Source organism: Odocoileus virginianus, chromosome 14 (assembly GCF_023699985.2).
Source record: "Odocoileus virginianus isolate 20LAN1187 ecotype Illinois chromosome 14, Ovbor_1.2, whole genome shotgun sequence".
Taxonomy (NCBI): domain Eukaryota; kingdom Metazoa; phylum Chordata; class Mammalia; order Artiodactyla; family Cervidae; genus Odocoileus; species Odocoileus virginianus.
Genome location: NC_069687.1, coordinates 58,142,734 through 58,165,215, shown reverse-complemented (window position 1 = coordinate 58,165,215; position 22,482 = coordinate 58,142,734). Strand labels below are relative to the sequence as shown.

General features: G+C 41.6%; 1 protein-coding gene across 3 annotated transcripts in view; it reads right to left on the bottom strand.

Annotated features, from left to right (window-relative positions):
- Nucleotides 1-22,482, bottom strand: part of MCCC2 (methylcrotonyl-CoA carboxylase subunit 2) — a 76,567-nt gene that overhangs the window by 18,858 nt on the left and 35,227 nt on the right. For 2 of the 3 annotated variants that reach the window (XM_020915601.2, XM_020915609.2), the window contains 4 exons: nucleotides 14,490-14,603; nucleotides 6,931-6,995; nucleotides 2,483-2,582; nucleotides 2,276-2,371 (listed from right to left, as the gene is read on the bottom strand). In XM_020915601.2, coding sequence (XP_020771260.2) covers nucleotides 2,276-2,371; nucleotides 2,483-2,582; nucleotides 6,931-6,995; nucleotides 14,490-14,603 — 375 coding nt within the window. The remainder of the gene's footprint in view (nucleotides 1-2,275; nucleotides 2,372-2,482; nucleotides 2,583-6,930; nucleotides 6,996-14,489; nucleotides 14,604-22,482) is intronic. The other variant, XM_020915618.2, reaches the window with a different exon arrangement.

The window sequence follows — 22,482 nt, the reverse complement described above, 5'->3', positions numbered from 1 at the left end:
CTCAGTTTCCTCATCTGTTTAATAATAATAATACTTAAGTGCTAATAATAAAGCACACTGCCTGGCACTCCCTGAAAGGCAGCTGTTATTAAGTCTTCAATAAAGGTTCACTGATTCTGAATCTGACAGGTATTTCTACATACACACATGTACATATACATGTAATTAATCTATAAGAAATCAAAGTTACCAGATAATCCTCAGTGCTCAGCATTAAACATCAGGACTATGTCAAAGTGTTCTAAACCTGAAGCATATTCCAAATTTTTTTCAGAACCTATTTTAGATGCTATGTATCATTTTTTCAGTCCAATTCAAACTTCCTTTTCCCTGCTTACCATGTCAATCAAAGACATATTTTACAAGATGCAAAGGCTGAAAAATGAGTGAATAACTTACTCTGAATTATGTTTTAGTTATTTTCCTTAAAAGGTCCAATAATATAATGGGGACATAACAGTTGTCTAAGTGCTATGGGGCTCTAAAGTTACACCTTTTGAAACACAAACATATGACAGTGACCATTCTTCCATACAAAAGTAAAATCACTCAAGGTCAAAGAAACCTGGGGCCACTTAACGTGAAACTCCCTTCTATTCGCTTTATGGTGAAGCTCATTCAACTACATAAAATATAGTAACTCATCTTCCCAAAGAAGTAAAGTTTAGGAAGCAGACATATCACATGATATTGTTCCTATTTGTAGGAGTGGAAATCAATGCTCAGAGGTTCAATCCAAGACCACTGACTGGGAAAACAAGGGCCAGAACTGGGTTTTTCAATTATACCCCAATGCAGTCCCACAGCTCCATATGCTAATAAGATCGCCAAACAAGGCTTATTTGCTATTACAGAAAAATATAATAAACTATCATCACAGTGATGAACATGAATAAGCTAGGGTACAATTTAAGAAGGCAGAAGTCTATCTTTATAAAAAGATACCAATTAAGATGAAATTGAAATACTGTTTAAAAAAAAGAAAGATGAACTACCACGAAGGCATGGATTTGCATCTGTTTTGCTTATTTCTCTACCCCTGGATCCTGAAATAATATCTTCACAGAAAAAGGATGCAATAAATACTGTCAAATATATGAAAAAAGTGATTATGCTTGAAAGAATGAATCCTTAGCCATCTAGAAAACTTAACTATTAGAACAACTCATTTTTCAGGGACATCATCCCTGTAAGTACCATTTTTTCTCTATGCCTGTAATTAACTGAGAAGTCAAACTGAAAACCTAATTTTAAAATGTATAGTTAACTAAGTTACCTTGCCAAAGTGAAGTACCAGTTGAAGCTCCATTAAAATCCAGGATTTAAGACTCTCTAACAATAATAGGGTATTTCCTAAATAAATAATTGCTCACATCCATAAATTGGATATTACATTCATCATTTCATCCAAAAATATATTTACTGAGTGTCTGCCATGTCACCAAGTACTAGTATAAGAATGAGGACCTAGCTACAAAAAAATATTTCATGAAGAACTTTTAAGTAATGGGGAAATGTTTATAATTTAAGCATTGATTTCCACTCCTAGTATATATGTATATAGTATCTGAACTACATAAAAATGTAATTAAGCCAAAATACCAAAATATTGGCTGCTTTCTTTAGATGGTGGAATTATAAGCAATTTTTGTTTTTCTGTATTTTCTATATTTTTCACAATTAGCACATAATAGTTTTATAGTCAAGGGGAAACATAACAAAATATTAAAGGCACAGAATCTGATATTAGGACAATTTCCTAATTTAAAAAGTATTCTGCCAGAAAAGATTACATGCTGTATGCAAGCACTAAAAACTGTCAACCTAGACCATGGAAGGCAATCCGTAACCATAGCAACATCTTCAACTGTAATCAAAAGTCTAATCCTTGTTCATGTCCTATTGGTCTAAAAGGGTATGTTTTTTCTTTCAACGACTTATTGACATTCCATCCATTTCCCGAAATAAGAACCCAAAAAAGAAATAGCTGGAAATTATAACGTTGTCCTGCATCTTTCCTCATGTCCACAGGAATACAGAGCACTAAATATGAACAAAGCAAGCTTAGGCATCGTGCAGTGAAAACTTGCTGATAATTAAGAGGTGCTCCCCCTTTTTTCTTTTAGTAAGATATCTTTCCCTTTTATGTCCCATATATAAAACAGACTTCAGCTTTGAAAATGGATACATACAGCTTACTAATTCACACAAAGTTTAAACACATGCCTTAAACTATGACAGCATAGCTTATAGCTCACAGTTCCACTTTACACACCTCTCGGACATCAAAGTTTCTCTTAAGGTTGGCACCAACTATTCCATACAATTCATCAGCAGGAAATAAAGGATCTTCAGAAGGTTCAATGGTAACCTGCAGAAATACAGAATGATAACATTAGCATGTTTAAAGATATTATTTTAAGGTGATATAAGCCAAAATGCATTGGAAAAATTAAAAGATATAAGAACAAATTCAACTCACATCCATTTTCTTCTGATAATTTAGACTCCTCACAATCTTCCTAGCTAAGTGAAGGGCATGATTATCATCCAAAGCGTAGTAGTCACTTACTCCAGACTTTCTACAGAGTAAAGCACACTAAAATAATCAGAACAGGGAAAAGGAAAATAATTAAATATCTTAAACCCCAAGAATCTTCTCTCATCTAAGGATGACATCTTTTTGCTCCTAAAACACTTTAATAACTGTCATATAATTTGATCTTCATAACGTCCATGGCAAAACAGTATTATTAATCTTGATTTACAAACAGGAAAAACTGAGGTACCCAGAAGTTATATACCTTGCCCTAGGACCACCAGTAGCTGCATAAGAATCCTCATCTTATATTTCTCAATCCTGACTTTCTTCTAGTAGACCACAGGGCCTTACTGACAAGAACTTCTATTTGATGCTCATCCCATACAGCGCAGATAAAACTGCATATGATAAATCTGAACCTCAGCTGGCCCACTTTCATAATGTAGTTGGTAACGACAACTGCTTGTACCTCACAGAAGTACAAACTGTGCACCTTCATCAACTGTGAAGATGATCACAACTTCATCACCGTCATCAACTGTGAAGATGCCAACTGTGACTTCTCATTTCTGAGGCCTCCCTTATCAAGTTACATCACCAGAGCAAGCTGTCGCAGGCAGCACACACAAAGGTTTGAAGACACTGTCCCTCAGATCAATGGTGAAAATGGGCACTGATAACATGGAACTGTGCTAAGTGCCACGGAAGTTCCTTCTCAAGTTCAAGTTCAAGTTCAATGTGAATGACGCATGGGCATACCCTGGTTCTTAGATGGCTTGTTATTTCACTTGTGGATATATGGCTACGACTTTCTAACGAAATATTTTAAGAAGAACTATAGAGTCAGGCAAAAATATGTACCTGAAAAGAATAGAATTTTAAGTTTATTTTATGAGCAAAGATTTGGAGAAGGAAATGGCAACCCACTCCAGTATTCTTGCCTGGAGAATTCCGTGGACTGAGGAGCCTGGTGGGCTACAGTCCATGGGGTAGCAAAGAGTCAGACACAACTAAGTAACTAAACAATAACAAATGAGCAAAGACTAAGTTGCCATTGTCTAAATTTTGATGTCTTGTCTAAGGAAAAGACCAAATCCTTGGGAGATAGGTCCAGAATAGGACTCTCACAGTGGTTTCATGTCACCGTCCACCTTGGGCTTGGATGTTCCTCAGTAAGAGCAGGGACCACGTGTCCTCCAATACCTTTGCAAATGGTAGACCCTTCAGTTTCTTCAACTTAATAAGGCATTTGACAACTGACCGTATCTTTCAAACACTTCACACATAATATCAGCTGCATTTGCTGACTTCTATCTACACTATAGTAACTCAGTAAGCAAAGAGAAATAGAAGAGATTGCTTCCCAATCAGTAAATATTTAAAATAAAATGTCTTTTTAAAAACTGCCTAGTATTTACCAAAATAGTAGGAAAGAGAAACTTTTGATGAGACACTCTATTATGTAAAGCTTTGTGTCAAATTAACTACTAAGGATGACAAATCAGAGATGTACAAGTATGTATTTATTTATAACAAGAGAGACAACCTAAGCAACTTGTGACTAGTAAATTTTATGACACTGTTCCCAAAAAAGCCATCACCACCTAATCCACATGACTTTAAACAAGCTATTATTAATGATAATAGCTGGCAGTAATAGAGTGCTTAGTATGCCACAGACAGTGTGCTGTGAGGCAGAAGCAATTCACATCTCCATTTGACACATGAGGAAATGAGGCTCTGGGAAGTTTAGTAGTTTGTCTAGTCACAAGGGTAACAAGTGAGGCAAATGGAAGATGAATCCTAGAATCTACAGCCCTAACTTTTTCACCTTTTGATTTTATATTGGAGTAGCGGATTAACAGGTTGTGTTAGTTTCAGGTATACAAGAAAGTGACTCAGTTATACATATGTATGCATCAGTTCTTTTTCAAATTCTTTTCCCATTTAGGTTGTTACATAACATTGAGCTGAGTTCCCTGTGCTACATAGTATGTCCTTACTGGTTATCTATTTTAAATATAGCAGTGCGTGCATGTCAACCCCAAACTCCCTAACTGGACGCAAGCTAGCATATTCGCTCTGTAATTGTTTTTTAGTTCATTCATTTATCTGCCTAATTAAATTATAAATCCTTGAGGGCAGGGACTAGGCCTGAAATTCTTCTGCATTATTCATAACACTTAGTATAATTCATCCAGCCACAATAAGTGCTCAGTGAGAAAGGAGTGAACAAAAAACTGAGGCAGAGATATAGGTCCCTTAGCCAGCTCTTCAAAAGGCATAGCAGTGCTCTTTGACAGGAGAGTGGAAATGTTGTACATGTTTTCCTTCTCCCACTCACTAGACTGTTCCTACAGCCACCTGCCTTCCTGGTTGCTGGTACGGCGGAGCAAAGAAAGGTTTACTGTGCCTCCCAGGCCACTGAGCTCAATGACTAAATCTACCTGCCGTTCACGTCTGGGTTCTTTAAAGTCTAGTCCTGGGTCCTTTTCCTTATCTACACTCAGCTGGAGGTGGACTTGCCTAGTCCCCTGGTTTAAATTCCATCTCTGTGCTGCTGGTTCTTAAGCACTGATCTGGGCTCCAGACACTTAGAGTTAACTGCCTACTCAGCATCTTTACTTGGATGTCTGGAGCATCTCTAACTTAGCAACACTTGATCCTTCTGTTGCATCCCAAACTCTGGCCCTCCTCCAGTCCTCCCAGACTCAGGGAATAAAACCATTTCATATCATCATCTTCGTTACCTCACTTTCCTGTGCCCCATATATGAAATCCATCAAGAAATCCCTCAATGCTGCCTCTAAAATAGAGTACAAATGTGATTACTCCCTTCCTACCTTCACTACCACCACAACCATTTAAGCCAGCAGCAGCTATGCTGTTGATACAACCATCCAACTGGTCCCTCATATACTCTTGCCAACCTACTAAGTAACCAGAGGGATTTGTCTAATGAAAGATTTGATAATAGCACATCTCTCCTTAATACTCTTCAATGATTTCCTAATTGCTCATAAGAATACTGATCATTATGATGATAAACAATGATAATAATGGCAGTTAACATTTATAGGTACTTAGTTTAAAGTAGGTATTATTTCAAGCAATTTACACATAATATCTCATTTAATCCTCACAAAATTCTAGGAGGTAGATGGTGGTATTCTTACTCCTGAACTCTAAGCTTAAATGGACCAACCGGTGATGTAATGGAGCTGGCTCATGCCTGACTCACAAGAGCCAATTATATGTATCTCTTCCTGATGCCACGATCAGTGACGTCTCACTGGTAGCTTAAAATCAGGCATAGTGGGATAATTTATACCACACATACAGATTGGCAGATGCCACAAAGCAGGAATACAGATTGGCAGATGCCACAAAGCAGGATATTTTCCCTTCTCAGAGAACAAGCTAAGTGCTTACCTCTTATTGAGCATTTAGCTAAGCTACTCCACAGTATTCCATGCAGCCTGCAGGGACCTTGAATGGACACAGGCTCCTCAAGCAAGACCTAGGTGGCAGCTCAGTCACGGGCAAAGGTGAGTTCTCAATGGCTTCCCCAGCGGCCCTTGAGATCAACAGTCTCCACTGCCTCTCACGGCGGGTATGCTTACATACAGTCTCCAAGGAACTTAACAGCACCCCCAATCTTCTGGTTTGACTGACCAATCCAGCCCTAGCCAGGGGACCCCAAAGCACTCCAATCATCGACCCTAATAAAAACGTGTACCCAGGTCCTGGCTCATCTCTGGGTACTCTGGCTTGACCACCTCATGTGGTCCCTCAATGTGTGCTGTGTAATTTCTCTAGGACCTGTGACTAATAAACTTCTCTATTTCAGATTCTCTTATGGTCTATTGTTGAATCATGGCTTACTATCCAGCACCTTGTCCTCCACTTAACAAGTGTTAATTAACCAATGTCATAATGCCTGCACACCACTGGGTTAGCTCTACCTTCTATATGCCTTCCCTATACTTCTTTTTTTGTGGCCCTTATCATATATACACATTTATGTTCTATTTTGAAGGATGTGAAACAAACCTCCCTGACTAGACTATAAGCTTCTTGAGATCAAAGACAATGTCTATCTTATTACCTTGAACACCTAAACAGTGCCTGGTACATAACAGGTGTTCAATGTATATTTGTTAAATAAATGATAAATCTGTCTCCCCAGTCTTTCTAGGCTATAATAAAAACCTGATGCTCTTTCTTAGAAATGAAACACTAAAGAATTGAACCCCAAAACTGCAGATCTAGAATAGGTAAACTGGTTTGATCTGGCAACTTTAACACTTGGAAAAAATAATTTGGAATTTCTTTTAAACAGACAAATGACAATCAATCCTGAGGAGAAGCAACTGCTTCTGTTTCACCTGCAGTGAAGATCAGCCCCTCCAAGATCCTCGGCCGACACCTCTTCTCCGGTGGCTGCTTTAACCTACAGCAAAGATAAAGTCAAAAGTGAGTTCTGTCCATTAGTTATTAAAATGCTTTCCCATACGTCCCCTAACCTGGCTATATCTACCATCCTTTCTTTCATAGAACTACATATTTTGTTTCTCATTTAACCCACCTGGGTAATACTGTCTCTAGTCTAACAGACAAGAAATGTGAACCCAGAGTCACTGAGGAACTTGCCCATAGCCCCCAAGCAAGGGACAGAAACTGACTTGAACCCAGACATTCCTGGCTTGAAAGCATGCTCTTTCCCCTACGCTATTCTGCCTCCACATGTACCTTAAAGCCTTTGTATCTGTGCATATGTTGTTCCCACTGCCTGGGCTCCCTTCTTCCTCTCATCCACCCAATGAATCCCCACTTACCTTTCAAGCCCTGCCTGCTCTACGTGGCTTTCCCTGATCTGTCCAGGCCTCTAAACCGTTAATGACACTCCATGGTATTAACAGAGCAATGCTTGCCCATCTGTGGTTCAAATGTGTTCTACTTACACCTCTAATGGCACTTGCCAGGCTGTATTTCACTAATTTGCGTGTGTCTCTCTCATATTTTCTATACTGTGAGCTCCTGGATGGCAGAAATTGTGATTTATTCATCTCTGGACATTCAGTAAATGTACTGGAGTAACGCTATTTTTTTTTTCACCTTTGCTGAATAATTCCAGTGACTATCAAACTCTTAAAGGTATAGCATCTTTAAGATGGGGGGAAAAGTCTCCATGATTACCCACGTCTAAGATTCATGAGAATATGACCCAAACGAAAGAAACATTAAGTAATAAATTAAGAATGTCTTAATTACAGTCTGAGAAGTTTTAACAAGAAAAATGATTTAAGGCTAAATGCCAGCCTGGTCCCTTAGGAATCGCTTATTGATTCCTACTTCTTTGAGTTGGTTGATTTGTTTCTTTTTCTCCAAGTAATTTTTTAAAAAGCTTTTATTAGAATAAGGAACATTAATCTAAAATACAGCATAAGGATGACTTATTCACTACATCAAAAGCTCTGTCTTAAATATTATTCTACAGGGAGGAGTAATTAAATTTTTTACCTCCAATCATTCCATCCCCAGAACTGGATTCTTGATTCTCTTCTTCCCAAAAAATTCAGTGTAAAATAACATTCAGTCCAGACAATAACTAGTTACAAAGGTGTCTGGATATTTAAAATTGTAAAAACTAATAAATAACTGATAAATTATATTCATTTTCTGGGAACTAATATCAACTGAAAAAATAAAATTTGTCATCAGTTAATACTGAACTTGTAGACTGGCTCTCATCTGCCCTCCACTGTCAAATTAATAGTCCTGCAGTGGAGGACATTTTGTGAAAACAATTAGCCTATGAAAATGCCAATGAAGATTGCAAGGCTGCCCTTAACCCTATTCGTCAAAATGGCAGCCTTGCCGATTTTGTGCAAGCATGTCAGAATATCAGCACACAGGCTCACAAACCAACCATGCTAGCTCAAGCAATTTGTGCTGCCTTTAAAAATAACTAGCTCTTCCCCTGCCAAATGTTTTCAGTGTGAAAGACCTGGACATATGAAACAAGATTGCCGTTCCTGGCCTTAAACAGGTATTACAATACCTCCACCTACCTGTAACAATAAAACACCGGGACCGTGTCCTCAATGCCAGAAAGGCAATCATTGGGCTAATCAATACAGATCAAAATCTCCTAAGAACAGTTCCCCTTTACAGCCAGGAAACAGCCAACGGGGGCCAGCCCTAGGTCCCACAAACAACGGGGACATAGCTGGTGAGGATCTCCAGCACACCCTTCAGCCTATCTCCAGCCTCTCAGCCGCTACCAGCAGAAGTGCTGGGTTGGACCTCCCAACCAGAGTAGCTGTTCAGATTAATGAATCGGACCCCCTGTAGCAATCCCTACTGGGATCCGAGGCCCCATTCCACCGGGGACCATAGGACTCATTCTGGGCAGAAGTGGTCTTACTCTCAAGGGCCTCAAATTCTTCCTGGCCTTATTGACCTAGACTATTCAGGGGAAATCAAAGTAATGGTTCTTTCTCACTCATTCCATGTCATTCCTCAAGGTCAACAAACTGCTCAGCTCCTTCTCTTGCCTTACCATGCCCCTAACAACTATAATCCTGTCACCAGACGAAAACAAGGATTTGGGAGCACAGGTGATCAAGTAGTGTGCTTTACTCAACAAATACTCTTAGATCGGCCTACTTGTAAGGTTAAAATTCAAGGAAAAACCTTCTCTGGTCTTTTAGATACTGGAGTTGACTTTTCCATCATTACTCCTCATCAGTGGCCAGATGACTGGCCCTTGACTGAACCCCAGGGAAAAATCTCAGGCTTGGGAGAACCAACAACTTGCTCAGAGTTCAGCAATTCTTCCTTGCCTAGGGCCCGACAAACAACTCTGCCTAGGGCCCAACAAACTGCTTACCCAATGGCACCTAGTTCTCTCCAACAAGGGAAAGGCAGATCATATGATGGTGAGAAGAGGGTAACAACCGGGAAAAGGGCCAGGAAAAAATTTACAGGGAGACCCTTCTCCTTTACCTATTCAACCCAAACTGGACAGAAAAGAGCTAGCATATAAAAATATTTAATGAGGGGCACTGATATTTCTCCGCCACTACACGCCACACCTCTAATGTGGCTTACATCTAAACCCATTTGGGTGGGTCAATGGCCTCTAGCAAAGGAGAAACATACATTTACAAGCCTTGGTAGAACAGTTTCAAGCAGGACACATAGAGGAAAGTACTAGTCCTTGGAATACTTCAGTTTTCACAGTCCCTAAAAACATCAGGCAAATGGAGGCTGCTTCATGATCTTCGAGCTATTAATGCAGTAATGCGACCCATGGAGGCCTTGCAGCCTGGACTCCCATCCCCTTTGGCCATACCTCAAGATAGGCCAATTGTAGTTCTGGATCTTAAAGACGGATTTTATACCATCCCCTTAGCTCCACAAGACAAAGAAAAATTTGCCTTTTCGGTACCCAGTATTAACCAACAAGCCCCCATGAAACGGTACCAACAGAAAATGTTGCCTCAGGGGATGATGACGCTATGGCTAGCACTCTGGCGGGAGCTCGATCCCTCTGTCCTCAAGCCTCCATCATTCACTATATGGATGACATACTCTTAGCTGCCCCAGAAGTCTCTCTTAAACCCACTTTTTCACCAAGTACAACATGATCTTATACGATGGGGACTACATGTAGCCCCCCCCCCAAAATTTAAAAAACAGCTCCCTTTTCCTATTTAGGTTATCAGGTTTCAGAACATACCATTATACCCCAAAAAGTATCCATTAGATGCGATAATCTCAAAACATTAAATGATTTTCAGAAGCTTTTAGGAGATATTAATTGGCTGTGCCCTGCTATGGGCGTTCCTACCAGTTCACTTAAACACCTCTTTGAGACTCTTAAAGGGGACTCAGCCCTTTCTTCTCCTCAGACTCTGACGCCACAAGCTAAAAAAAAACTTGCTATAGTAAATACTGCCATTCAAAAATGCTCAACTTAATCATATTCATTATGATCATCCTATTCTGTTCATTGTCGTAGCTTCTCCAGAAGCCCCTATGGGAGTTGTATTTCAAGAACAGCCCACCTTTGGCATCATAGAATGGCTGTTGGCACATTCTCAGGAGGGCAAAACTCTGATGACGTACATTACTCTTGTGTCTAATTTAATTACACAAGAAAGAAAGCATACTTGCCAGTTAACTGGCTTTGATCCTCAAACTATTCATATTCCATTTGACAAAACTCAACAACAGCATCTTTGACAGACTTGCTTATCATGGCCAGTTGCCCTCGCTGCTTTTGCGGGCATTTCAGACAATCACCCTCCTGCACATAAATTATTACAATTGATTTCCCTAACTCCCTTTGTGTGGCCCAGAGTCACCAAGGCCACGCCTACCCCAGGCGCTCCTACTTATTTTACAGATGACTCTTAACAACGGCAAAGCAGGCATTACCGATCCTGAGGAGTGAGAAACTCTAGTAACTCCCCATACCTCGGCTCAGCGTGTGCAACTAGTAACAGAAATTACAGTACTTGTTTCTAAAGACTTCTATTAATATTGTTAGTGACTCTGCCTATGTTGTTGGAATGACCAAGTCTATTGAGACTGCAAAAATTAAACACATTAATTCTGAGGAATTATTCCTCCTTTTTCTCCAACTTCAAAAAGCCGTTTGCTCCTGTTCCTTTCCTTTCTTTATTATACATATTCAAGCTCACTCCCCTCTCCTGGGGCCGCTCACCCTTGGCAATTCTCAGGCTGACCTTTCAATGATGCCCATTTTTAAGCAGGCTTACAGTTTCATCAACTTCTTCATCAATCTGCCACTCCCTTAGACATCAGTTTAACATTACTAAATCCCAGGCAACACAAATCATTCAAGCCTGTCCTTCCTGTCAACAAGTCAGTGCTTACCAACCTCCGTCACCTGGAGTTAACCCTTGAGGGGTTACTCCAAATGAAATTTGGCAGATGGATGTGACCCATTTTCCTGAGTTTGGACACCTCAGCTACCTCTCTGTTTCTATTGCTACTTATTCTCATATGCTTTGGGCTTCTGCTCACTCCAGTGAAGCCACCATTCATGCCCAATGCCATTTATTAGCTGCTTTCACTCATATGGGCATTCCAAAGAAACTTAAAACTGACAACGGGCCAACTTACACCCGAAAAGCTTTTACAACCTGTTGCTCTCTCTGGTCTATTAGTCATTCTACTGGCATCCCATATAATCCAACTGGCCAAGTTATTGTTGAATGAGCACATTATGCTCTTAAAAGTCAACTTTTAAAACAAAAGGGGGAATAGCAGGGAAATCTCCACCTGCACATCTGCATCTAGCTCTCCTAACCTTACATTTTTTCACAACAAATGACCAAAAATCAATCCCATATGAGAAACACCATTCACATTCTCCTTCAGTACAACACCCACAGGTCTGGTGGAAGGTGCCAGAAGGTGGTCCACGGGAAGGACCAACCCCCTTACTACCATGGGGAGGAGGATGTGGTTGTGTCTCCACAGGTCAAGGCCCTGGTTAGATACCAAGTAGGTGCATCAAGCTTTACCATGGATCCCCCATCTGCACCACGGGAGATGTGGGATCCCACAATCAGCATGGCGATGGTGACACAGAAAGTCCAGAGGCTGCACCTGGCGGACTGCCCCCTGCCCCCTGCCCCCCACCCAAGTGAGAATGACAACCACGCACTCGTCAGACACCTCCTATGACTTGAGGACAACTGAAGAGGCTCAGTCAAAAGAGTGAACAGATGCTCTTGCACACTCAAAACACCTAAGACCCAGGAGACCATGCTGCTGGCTATGGTGGCATTGGTCTCTGTGCTGTAACTGGGCCAGATGCTGATTTGTATTGGACTTATGTTCCAGACCCTCCATTAGCTAGACCCTTAACTTGGATTGACACTTACCCTACAATTTGGACCAACGATTCCCATTGGTTCCCTGATTCTAACCGGGCACCTCCAAATTTAACATAACAAGAGCCCTATAGTATTATTCTGGACTGACCATGATAGTCCTGCAATCAAAACAAAAAGGGGGAGATGGTGCAGCCTGGCAGAGCAGAGACCAGAACCTGCCCCATGACTCGAGGGTGCGGCAAACTGCACCCTCGCGATTGTCCTATAAGCATGCCGAACGGACATACTTGGGGCGGAACGTGCTCTCTGCGGCGCTTCACTGCCTGCCCCTGCGTCCGTCCCCATGGAAATAAAACAAGTCGTTTCTGATCAACAGCAAAACCTCAACTTGACTCCCTCTTTATGGTGTGCTGGCCAAACTCCACAGTAGAGCGATTCCCTAATGATCTCACGTGACTTCTACCAATAAAAGTGCGGGCTCCAAGGAGCCATTTTGTCTTCCTGCCACGCAGAGCAGGAGGATTCCCCGCCTGCCAAACGGTATGTGTCTGTCTTTTCATTGCGCGCTCGCCCCCGTTTCCGGTCTTTCCCACCTGCCGTGCTGGACGCAGCACTCACAGTAATGCAGCTGGTCAAATGGGAAGTGAGGGAAAGCCAGGGATAACATAATCCAGTCCCCAGGGCCTCCTTCACAGGCAGGTGGCCAGGGAGGGTGCACAGGGCCCCGCTCTCAGAAGAGCCCTGAGCTTGGAGTTTAATGCTCGCTGGTGACCCTAGTGAAAGTCTAAACGACTTTCTCTCTGCATCTGTTTTCTGTGTGAAGTCTGATGGGACAGCGGAGCCTGCGTGTTAAGCTTTACAGCCTCTGCTCTCCTGCAGTCTTCCCCGCCTCAGCTCCCTGCTTCCTGGCTGACCGGTGCCTGCGGCCTGGGTCTTGCCCTACCTTCTCCTCCCCGCCCCTGACCAGCGACTGCTCCATCTGGCCCCAGTGGGGCTCTGGCTCAGGAGCAGGGCCACAGGTCAGGCGGGGACCCCAGGCTGTCTCTGGGAGGATCATAGCAGCCCATCACTGGCCTGGGCTAGGCAGTGCTGAGATGTGCTCGCCAACAGGCCACTGCGGGGTGGGGAGCTAAGGGCTAGCCTTTTGCCCATCCCCCATCCGGGTACCAAGCTCATTTTCACATGGAGATGGCACAACTTTGGGGTCATAGTGGGCCCATGGGAAGCAGAGATGCCTGGGCCGGGGGTGGGGGGTGCGATGTCGTGAAATAGCAAATAAAAACACAACTGCTAGCCAGATCACAGAAGAAAGGAAAATGTTTTAGATTTTAGTACCTTTGACAGTGGAAACAACTCAAATGTCTATCAACCAATAAATGGATAAACAAAATACAGCCTATCCATACAATGAAACATTACTCAGCTATAAAGAGGAATGAAGTGATTCCTCAAAAATATAGATAACGAGTTACCACATGGCTCAACAATTCCACTTCTAAACATACACCCAGAAGAAATGAAAGAAGGGGCTCACACAGATATTTGCATACACATGGTCACAGCTGCATTATTCCAAATAGCCCCAAAGTGGAAGCAACCCAAAAGTCTATTAAAGGATAAATAGACAAAATGCGGTATATACATGTACACTGGAATATTATTCAGCCTTAAAAAGGAAGGAAATTCTGATACATGTTACAACATGGACAAATCTTGAGGACATTTTCCTAGGTGAAATATGGCAAACACAGAAGGACAGATATTTAAATGAGGTTCCGAAAGTAGTCAAATTCGTGGACAAAGTAGAATCATGGTTTCTGGGGTAGTGAAGGAGGCAGGGAATAGGGAGTTGGTGTTTAATAGGTACAGAGTCTCAGCTGGGGAAGATGAGAACGTTCTGGAGATGGATCGTGCTGACAACTGTACAATAAAGTGACTATACTCAATGCCAGAGCACTGTGTACGTAAAAATGGTTAGAATGGTATAGTTTACATTGTGCATATTTTACTTCAATCAAGCAAGCAAGTCTATGTTCTTACCAAAAAGAAACGAACAAGCAGGTTCTTACCAAGGGAGGTCCACCCAAGAAAATGGTACCCTGCTTGCGGACGATGATGTTTTCATCAGCCATTGCAGGCACGTAGGCCCCTCCTGCTGTGCAGGAGCCCATGACCACTGCTATCTGGAATCCAAGCACACAGGAGACTCATGCAGTCAGCTCCAACAGTGAACACAGCCTCTGGGTCTGCAGCCCCAGGCGCAGTGCCAGGGCCTGTCACTAGCTGGTCCCTGTGTTGTCTCTGTTTTTCTTTTTTGGTTTTTTTCTTGGGGGGGGGGGGGGGGGTGGGTTGTCTGCACTGTGTGACTTGCAGGATCTCAGTTCCTGACCAGGGATTAAACCCAAGTCATGGCAGAAAAGCTTGGAATCTTAACCACTAGGCGACCACAGAACTCCCTGTGTTTCATTTCTAAAATGGAGTTCTCGAAGTGTTTAGAACTGTTTCCTAACTTTTGTATGAAAACATTTTGAAGGGCTTAGGTCACACTTTTACAAAGCTTGTGGACAACCTCCCTGTCAAATGGAAGACTGGCCAGACCACTACACTGAGTGACTAATGGAGAGGAGAAACTCACAGTCAACCCACAAATTAGCAAAATCACATTAAAAGGACAACTTTTATACCTAATAATAATAATAATAGCAATAATAAGTCCTCTAAACAATTGCCACTTACCTCATAGGAATACTGAAATAATTCTCTAAATGAGAAACGTTAATTTTGTGTTGCCCTGAATATAAGACTTTCTAAATATAAAACTAATGTTAGCCTCACAATTGAAAATCTTGCTCAAAAGAAAGTCAGTTGTGTTGAAGCTGGGTGATGCATACTTGAGGGTTCACAGTACTATTTTTTCTACTTTTGTGGGTGCTTGAAATTTTCCATGATAAAAGTTTTTAAAAACTTCTTGCTTAGAGATTAGTATGATACAATAATAAATATAGATTTTGCTGATTAGTCCTAGATAGGAATAAATACCACCACGAAGAAAAATAAGAGAAGTATGTAGTGAATATTTTCTTAAATTACCATATGAAAGTAGTTTTACTAATTCCAATATTCCATCAGTTTTCCTTCTAGTCATATAAATACCTACTTTGAAAAAGAAAAAAGCCACACTACTATTAATCCAAAAGTAGAAGGCAACATGAGTTAACATTTTTCTATTTAGATGGCTGTCACAAAAGGCATTTTCTCCTATTTCATGTAATGTTATTAAAAATAGCTGTAACTTTTGTCAATATATAACAGAAATGTTTATCACTTACTGTTTTGCTTGTTTACTTATCAATCACTGAGAAGTCTTTTCTTTCTTTCTGATATAACTGACATACAGGGCTGCCTAAGTTTAAGGTGTATAACATAATGATTTGACTTAAATGTATCATGAAATGATTATCTCAGTAGGTTTAGAAAATATCCACCATCTCACTTAGATGTAATTTTTTTTTTTTTTGGCTGCACCATGCAGTGTATGGGATTCTTAGTTCCCTGACCAGGGGTCAAACCCTATGCCCCCTGCAATGGAAACATGGAGTCTGAGCCATTGACTGCCAGGGAAATCCCTAAAATTTTTTAAATGGAAGAAAAATGTTTTTCTTATGATGAAAAAATCTCTTAGGATTTACTCTGAAGAGTTTCATACATAGCATAGAATAGTGTTAATTATATTATTCATATTGCACATTATATCACATTACTTATTTATAAGTTTGTACTTTTTGACCACTGTCATCCAATTTCCTTTCTGCCCAATCCCTATAAATCTGATCTCTTTTTCTATGGGTTTGGTTGGTTGGTTGGTTTTGAAGTATAATCAACCTAAACACTATGTTAGTTACTGTAATATGACATAGGGATTTGATATCACTATACATGTCAAAATGATCACCACAGTAAGTCCAGCCACAGTCTGTCACCATATAAAGATAGTACATAATTCCTGGCTGTATTCCCCACACTGTACATTTCATACTCATGGCTCATTTTACAACTGGAAGTTTGTACCTCTTAATCTCCCTCACCTATTTCTCCCCCTGCCCCTGCCCCACCTCCCTGCAGAAGTTTGTTTTAAAATACCTATGGCTAGAAAAACTCTTGCCCATGAGTACAAAGAAATATTCATCACAGCAATGTTTATAATAGCAAAAACATGCAAATAACCAACAGGTCTATCAATACAATATTTTGAAAGGGATATTGTGGATAAATAAATTCTTTAAAAATCTGAGGCAAATGGTACTAATGAACATATTTGCAGGGAAGGAATAGAAATGCAGATAAAACAGAAATGGGGGCTGGAGGAGAGGGGAGGGTGGGACGAATTGATGGAGGGGCATCGACACACACACGCTGCCGTGTGTAAAACGGTATAAAAAGCCGGCGGGAAGCGCTGAACAGCACAGGGGGCTTAGCCCTGAGCTCTGTGACCACCTGGAGGAGTGGGGTGGGGGTGTGGGAGGGAGGCCAAGAAGGGAGGAGATGTATGTATACATATAACTGATTCACTTCGTTGTATAGCAGAAACTAACACAAAGTAATTGCAAAGTAATTATACTCCAATAAGAAAATGTGAGGCAAATAATAACAAAGGAAAGGTTAGTACTTCATAAATCCAAGTGGAAGGTACATCAGTGTTCTGTCCTATCAGTCTTGGTACTTTCAAGTTTGAAATGTTTTATAGGTTTTTCTTTAAGTTTATATCAGAAACAAAGGACACAGTTTCACCTTATCACCCTGTTCTCTACACTAGAACACTAGAATCCACTCAAACTAGTTCACTATCAAAAAAGTCAAGAACTAAAGAAGAGTCACAATGATGTAAGAATATAAAACAGGACAATTTTCAAAAGATCTAAAGAGGCACAGCAGGGTTCCATGAAAACAATATGGAACAAAAGGAGAGAAAAGAGGAGCAACCGCCAGTAAGTAGTGGTCTGAGACCAAGAATGGGGCGGCGGCGGGGGCGGGGGTGGGGGTGAAGGAGACAAAGAAAGACGAGTTATTTTGTCAAAATGTCATAAGACAAAATGAGGGAAATGAAACGAAATGCCATTCTGCCATCTCTGGGTGGAGAGAAAAGATATACCAATTTAAAAGTCTCTCAAGTGAATAGCTGACAAATTATTAGCACATCTAGTCAGGGAATTTTACCACATTCCCTTTCTTGGGCTCTAAAATTACTGCAGACTATGACTGCAGCCATGAAATTAAAAGACATTTGCTCCTTGGAAGAAAAGCTATGGCAAACCTAGATAGTGTATTAAAAAGCAGAGACATCACTTTGCCAACAAAGGTCAGTATAGCCAAAGTTATGCTTTTTCCAGTAGTCACGTAAGGATGTGAGAGCTGGACCATAAAGAAGGCTGAGCACCAAAGAATTGATTCTTTCCCAGGTAAAGAATTCACCTGCAGTGTGAGAAACCTGGGTTTGATCCCTGGGTTGGGAAGATCCCCTGGAGAAGGGGAAGGCTACCCACTCTAGTATTCTGGCCTGGAGAATTGCATGGACTGTATAGTCCATGGGGTCACAAAGACTCGGACATGACTGAGCAACTTTCACTTTCAAACTGTGGTGCTAGAGAAGACTCTTGAAAGTCCCTTGGACAGCAAGGTGATCAAACCAGTCAATCCTAGAGGAAATCAACCCTGACTTTTCATTGGAAGGACTGATGCTGAAGCTCCAATATTTTGACCACCTGATGTGAAGAGCCAACTTGTTGGAAAACACCTTGATGCTGGGAAGGATTGAGGGCAGGAGGAGAAGGGGGCAGCAGAGGATGAGATGGTTGGATGGCATCAATGACTCAGTGGACATGGGTTTGAGCAAACTGAGAGACAGGGAAGGACAGGAAGCCTGGCGTGCTGCAGCCCATGGGGTCACAAAGAGTCGGACATGACTGAGAGGCTGAAAAACGACAACAAAGAACACTTCAGGTGCCTTTTCTCTGCAGAAGCTCTGTAATCAAGGAAACCAACAATCCACTTCTCCAAAGCCAGAGAAGATATCCCAAATGTATAGAGAAGACCTTTGCTTAGTAATAGGTAGAAGACTGTGGCAGGCAGCTTCTAAAACACCCCCACCCCACTTCATCATCCTAGACTCTTGGTATGCACATCCTGTATGATCCCACTGCCTAGAGTGTGTGATGGATCTAGTGATATGCCTCTAACAAACGGAATATGGCAAGTGATGAGACATCACTGCTGTGCCCCGGGTATGAGAGACCACGTCTTCTGTCTTGCTGGCCCTCTCTCTTGCCCACCTGCTTGCACACTCTAATGCAGCAGCTGACATGCTGTGATGTGCTCTATAGAGGCCCACAATAGGAAAGAACCTACGACAGCTCATAAGGACCTAAGAAAGGCCTGCAGAGAACTGAATCCTGCCATCAGCCAGTGAATGAGGTACGGGGTGGAGCCTTGAGAGGATGCAATCAGTCACGTGATCTAGCTAAGAGCAGGGCTCCAAGATCCAGCTAAGCTGTGCTCAGACCCTGAATCCATAGAAACTGCAAGACAATAAGCATTGTTGTTTTAAACTGCTATGTTTGGGGATAATTTGTTCTGCAGTAATGGAGAACTAATACAGAGATCAAAAATCATCTCCCTCATGTGACTGCGGAGAAGGCAATGGCACCCCGCTCCAGTACTCTTGCCTGGAAAATCCCGTGGACGGAGGAGCCTGGTGGGCTGCAGTCCATGGGGTCGCTAAGAGTCAGACACGACTGAGCAACTTCACTTTCACTTTTCCCTTTCATGTACTGGAGAAGGAAATGGCAACCCACTCCAGTGTTCTTGCCTGGAGAATCCCAGGGACGGGAGCCTGGTGGGCTGCCGTCTGTGGGGTCGCACAGAGTCAGACACGACTGAAGCGACTTAGCAGCAGCAGCATGTGACTGCAGCTGAGGCACACCTGAAGACCTGGGATAATCTGTGTTTGAAGTGCTTTGTTGCTGTTGCTCTTTAAGTATCTGTGAACTGTTCTCTAGCCCAGAGGTGGGAGACAGACCAGAGAGTGATGAGAAACCAAGGGAAAGACAGGGATAAACTGTGACGCCATTATGCCAAGTGAAAGAAACCAGTCACAAAAGACCACTTACTGTGCAACTCCATTTACACAAAATGTCCACAATAGACACATCCACAGGTTACCTGGAGGGACTGAGTTAAAAAATGAGATTAACTGCCAATGGGTGTGGCATTTTCTTCTGGAGTCATAAAGTTGTCTAAAACTGATTCAAGCTTGTAGATATCCTAAAAACCACTGAATTTACATATTAAATGAGTAAATTGTATAGTATGTGAAATATAATCTCAATAAATTACTTTTCTATAAGACATAAAATTAAAACAAAACACAAGAGTTAGAGTGACTAAGTATATAAGAATCAATATTCTCACATTTTTCATCAATAAGGAGAGGCTATACCAGTTCTAAGCATCCAACACAAAACTTAATATCGCTAAAGCAAATTCTGAAAATAGAAATAAGAGAACACAGCGAAGTCACCACTGTCACACAATCTCCTCTTCTGCATTTAATTCTGAGTCCTTCACTCACTCACAGAACACAGTGAACGTGTACCGAGCGCTCTGCCTGGGTGTCTGCCGCTATTTCTCACAGAGCGTGGGGACCCCAGGGCCCAAAGCACTTTCAGGCCCCAAAGCATTTGTCCAGAGTACAATGAAGACCTTACACTGGGCCATGCTGAACAAAGGATCAGAACCCCAGAGAGAAGATTCTGCTGCTTTCTCTACTAAGAGGACACTAAAAGGACACAAGGAAGCTCTGAGGCCATAAACCGTGCGGGCCACACTCAGCATGGGTTTGGCTGTGTGGGTGACGCAGCCCAGGCACCGTGGCAGCAGAAACATCACAGCGCCCTTCATCTGCATCAGAACACGAGACCTCCCAGCAGTTCCACGGAGAGGCCACTGTCCACTCCTTCACCTTTGAGGTGGGCCTGCTCTGTAACACAGACAAACCAAGAGATCCCTCTTGCAGGGTCAGCAGCGCTATGGCGGCTCAAAAACTCAAATCCAGAGCAAGAAAACAGCCAGGAGGCTGAGAATGATGTGTAACTGACAGTACCAACCTCGTCATCACCGCCACGGGCAGCACAGCAAAAGCTGTCAGTGAAAGGAAATGAGAGGCTAAAGAACAGAGGGAAGAGTCTGGAAAAACTTTAGACAAAATTTCATTACCCTCCAGGTCTTGCTGCAGGGACTGGTTGCCATTGTACCAAAAACAAATTACATATTATAGGTCAGCAGCCTGCCCTGTGGACGGGGTCTCTGAGATGAAGTCAAGAGGTTTGATACCTAATTCTGAGAAGCTGTGTGAACCCTAGACCTCCATCTTTCCACTGAAAAATTGCAGAAGACCATGCAGTTCAAAGGCTCTCTCTGATAAATGGAACAGAACTTTGGGAGGGAGATTTTCAGCTGCTTGACGGAAAAGCCATTAAACTATAATTTTTTTTTTAATCTCTCATCTTATTCCTTTTTCCTTTCAAAGTAATGTAGAAAGCAAACACTGCCTGTATCACTATTTGCTTTGATCCTTGGGTGGGGAAGATCCCCTGGAGAAGGAAATGGCAACCCACTCCAGTATTTTGCCTGGGAAATCCCATGGACAGAGGAGCCTGGTGGGCTACAGTCCATGGGGTCCCGAAGAGTAGGACACGACTGAACACAAGGCACCTAAAGTGTTACCATTAAAAAAATAAAAGCCATGATACATACATGTCAAGTCAACAGTTGTCTAGAATTTAAGAATATTATCAACTAAACCATCTGATCACACTGTTGATCCTAGAACATGCATGCTTATCTGTGCCCAGTGGATAGGATGAAATGTACACAGAAAACAAAAAATCCACCTTACCCAGAACATTCTGCTTCTTCCCCAAGCTTTTTATCAGAGAACTTCAAAAAAATCAAACAGTGGTTTCTTCTACCCCTAACCCTGGTTTCATCTGCAAATTCTGCAGAATCTGGTTTCATGAGCAGATTCACGTGCATTTAAAAAATAATATACAGTGTTTATCCTAACTAAGACCCTCAAAACACTTACCAAGTTCTGAAGCAAAGAAAATAAATTACAAAAATAATAAGCTAAGCCAAAAGGGATAAGAAGGAAATGGTAAGAAAAGAAGGAAAGTAAGGACTTTGAGAATAATTTCAGGTCCATCGCCAAAAAGAAGAACAGGCAGAAATACAAAGAAGAAAAAAGGAAGAAAAGCCTGAGGAGCTGCAACTAGCATGGCTAGGTGAATGATGCCTATTTCCGAAGAAATAAACTGTTAATAAGAACAGAAACACTTGTTGCTGGTGTAGTAAGGATCACAGTAAAACAAGGAAGAGAATTAATGCATCAGAGCAAAAATCAGTCAGACTAGACTCTCACTAGACTATAAAAATTAATGGTAATGTAAGACCTGAAGAAAACAAACACTAAGATCCCACTTCTGAAGAGAACTGTAAGTCTTACACTTAAAAAGTCAGCAACGGGGGAACCACAAAAGAAAATAAAGACTAATGGACACCAATATGCTAAGTCTTTAAACTTCAAAGACAAATCAGGGGTCCTAAAACCTATGAGAAAGTAAGGAAAAATGAAACAGGAGAGAATACAGAGTGTATCTAGTTAACTGTTTTTTCTTGAGTGCAAAAACAAAATGATTGGACTGGGAAGATCTGTAGGAATCTAGTCACATCTTTACAGCTGCAAAATATAGGACATAACAGAGATATCATTGTACACAGACATACTTCTTAGAAATGGATAAATGGATTTAAAATGGTCAAGGTTAATAATATTAAATAAAAACCAATCTTGGGGAGGAAAACAGGAATTGAACCAATACAGAAAGCTAGTGCTCACTGGGCTTCCCAGGTGGCTCCGTGGTAAAGGATGCACCTCCCAGGACAGGAGACACAGGAGATGCAGGTCAATCCATCTGTTGGGAAGATCCCCTGGAGAAGGAAATGGCAACC